At 40.4% G+C, this 1,017-nt stretch overlaps 1 protein-coding gene across 1 annotated transcript; it reads right to left on the reverse strand.

The window, feature by feature from the left end:
- Nucleotides 1-437: 437 nt before the first annotated feature.
- HELRODRAFT_184637 (hypothetical protein) lies at nt 438-837 on the reverse strand (the record flags this gene model as incomplete). Its single annotated transcript, XM_009015402.1, has 1 exon — nt 438-837. A coding segment is annotated over one exon (400 nt), but the record flags the coding sequence as incomplete, so codon positions are not given.
- Nucleotides 838-1,017: the final 180 nt, after the last annotated feature.

Below are 1,017 nucleotides of genomic sequence, written 5' to 3' on the forward strand. Positions count from 1 at the left end.
ACACATGAAAATAAATTTTTGTATAGACATACAAACATACACACGTGTTGGTTNCGGGTATCTGAGTATCTAAATGTATTTTTGTTCGTATAATACATACACAAACGTTGTATGTTGACGGATTGCGAAGTCGTGTGTGTTGTGGCATTATGTTGAAAACCACCATATGTGTCAGTTAATTATCTCCAACCGACAAAATGTTAGTAAGCTCATATTGTAAGTAGAGAAATGGAAAATTTCAGCTGGAATGCTCTGGCCTAATTTTAGCATACTAATCTATAAACATACCAAAACACAACAGCCATACAAACCATCAAACAGAAGACTGACAAATTAAATTGACTAAATGTTGGTGCAATAAAATCATTCAACCAATTTAATTCCAGTTTGACTCGACACAACCAACCAACCAACAAATTAAATCTAATAAAATGAACCTAAATCCTGACACCAACACAAACCGACCTATCGGAAGAAACAAATCTATCGAAAAAGTCCCAATGAGATCCTGGACCAGTTCTTCCTTCGATCCCACCTTGCTGCTGTTTCTTCAACATCCTTAACGCACTGGTACTTTGGGTTCTGACGATTCCGACCGGAGTCGCAAGGCTCACAAAATTTGGTGGGGAGTTAGTCAGAGTTGGCGGTGTGGTAGGCAATGGTAAATTGGCAAATTCAACAATTTTTTTTCGTTTGATGTCGATGTTGTCACTTTTTAAGTTGGACGTTAGTGAGGTGTTCGTGGCCGTAGGAGATGATTTGAAGTCGTTGTCGTCGTCGCTGCCGTCGTTGTTTGTGGTTATGTGGTCAAAAATTAGTTTCGGTGGTGTTATGAAGCTGATGTGTGGAAAGTCGTCAGTGGTGTTGGTGGTGGTGTTTGTCTGCGAAAAATTGAAATTCATGTTCTGGTGGTGGGAGCTTGTCTGCTTGCTTTTGTTTACCACGTCGCTTATGACGCCGCTTGTGCAGCTGCTTTTGCTGCTACCGCTGCTGTTGTTGTTTTTGTCAGTTTCAGGT

The sequence above is a fragment of the Helobdella robusta genome (genome assembly GCF_000326865.2).
Source record: "Helobdella robusta unplaced genomic scaffold HELROscaffold_1592, whole genome shotgun sequence".
In the NCBI taxonomy this organism is placed as follows: Eukaryota; Metazoa; Annelida; class Clitellata; order Rhynchobdellida; family Glossiphoniidae; genus Helobdella; species Helobdella robusta.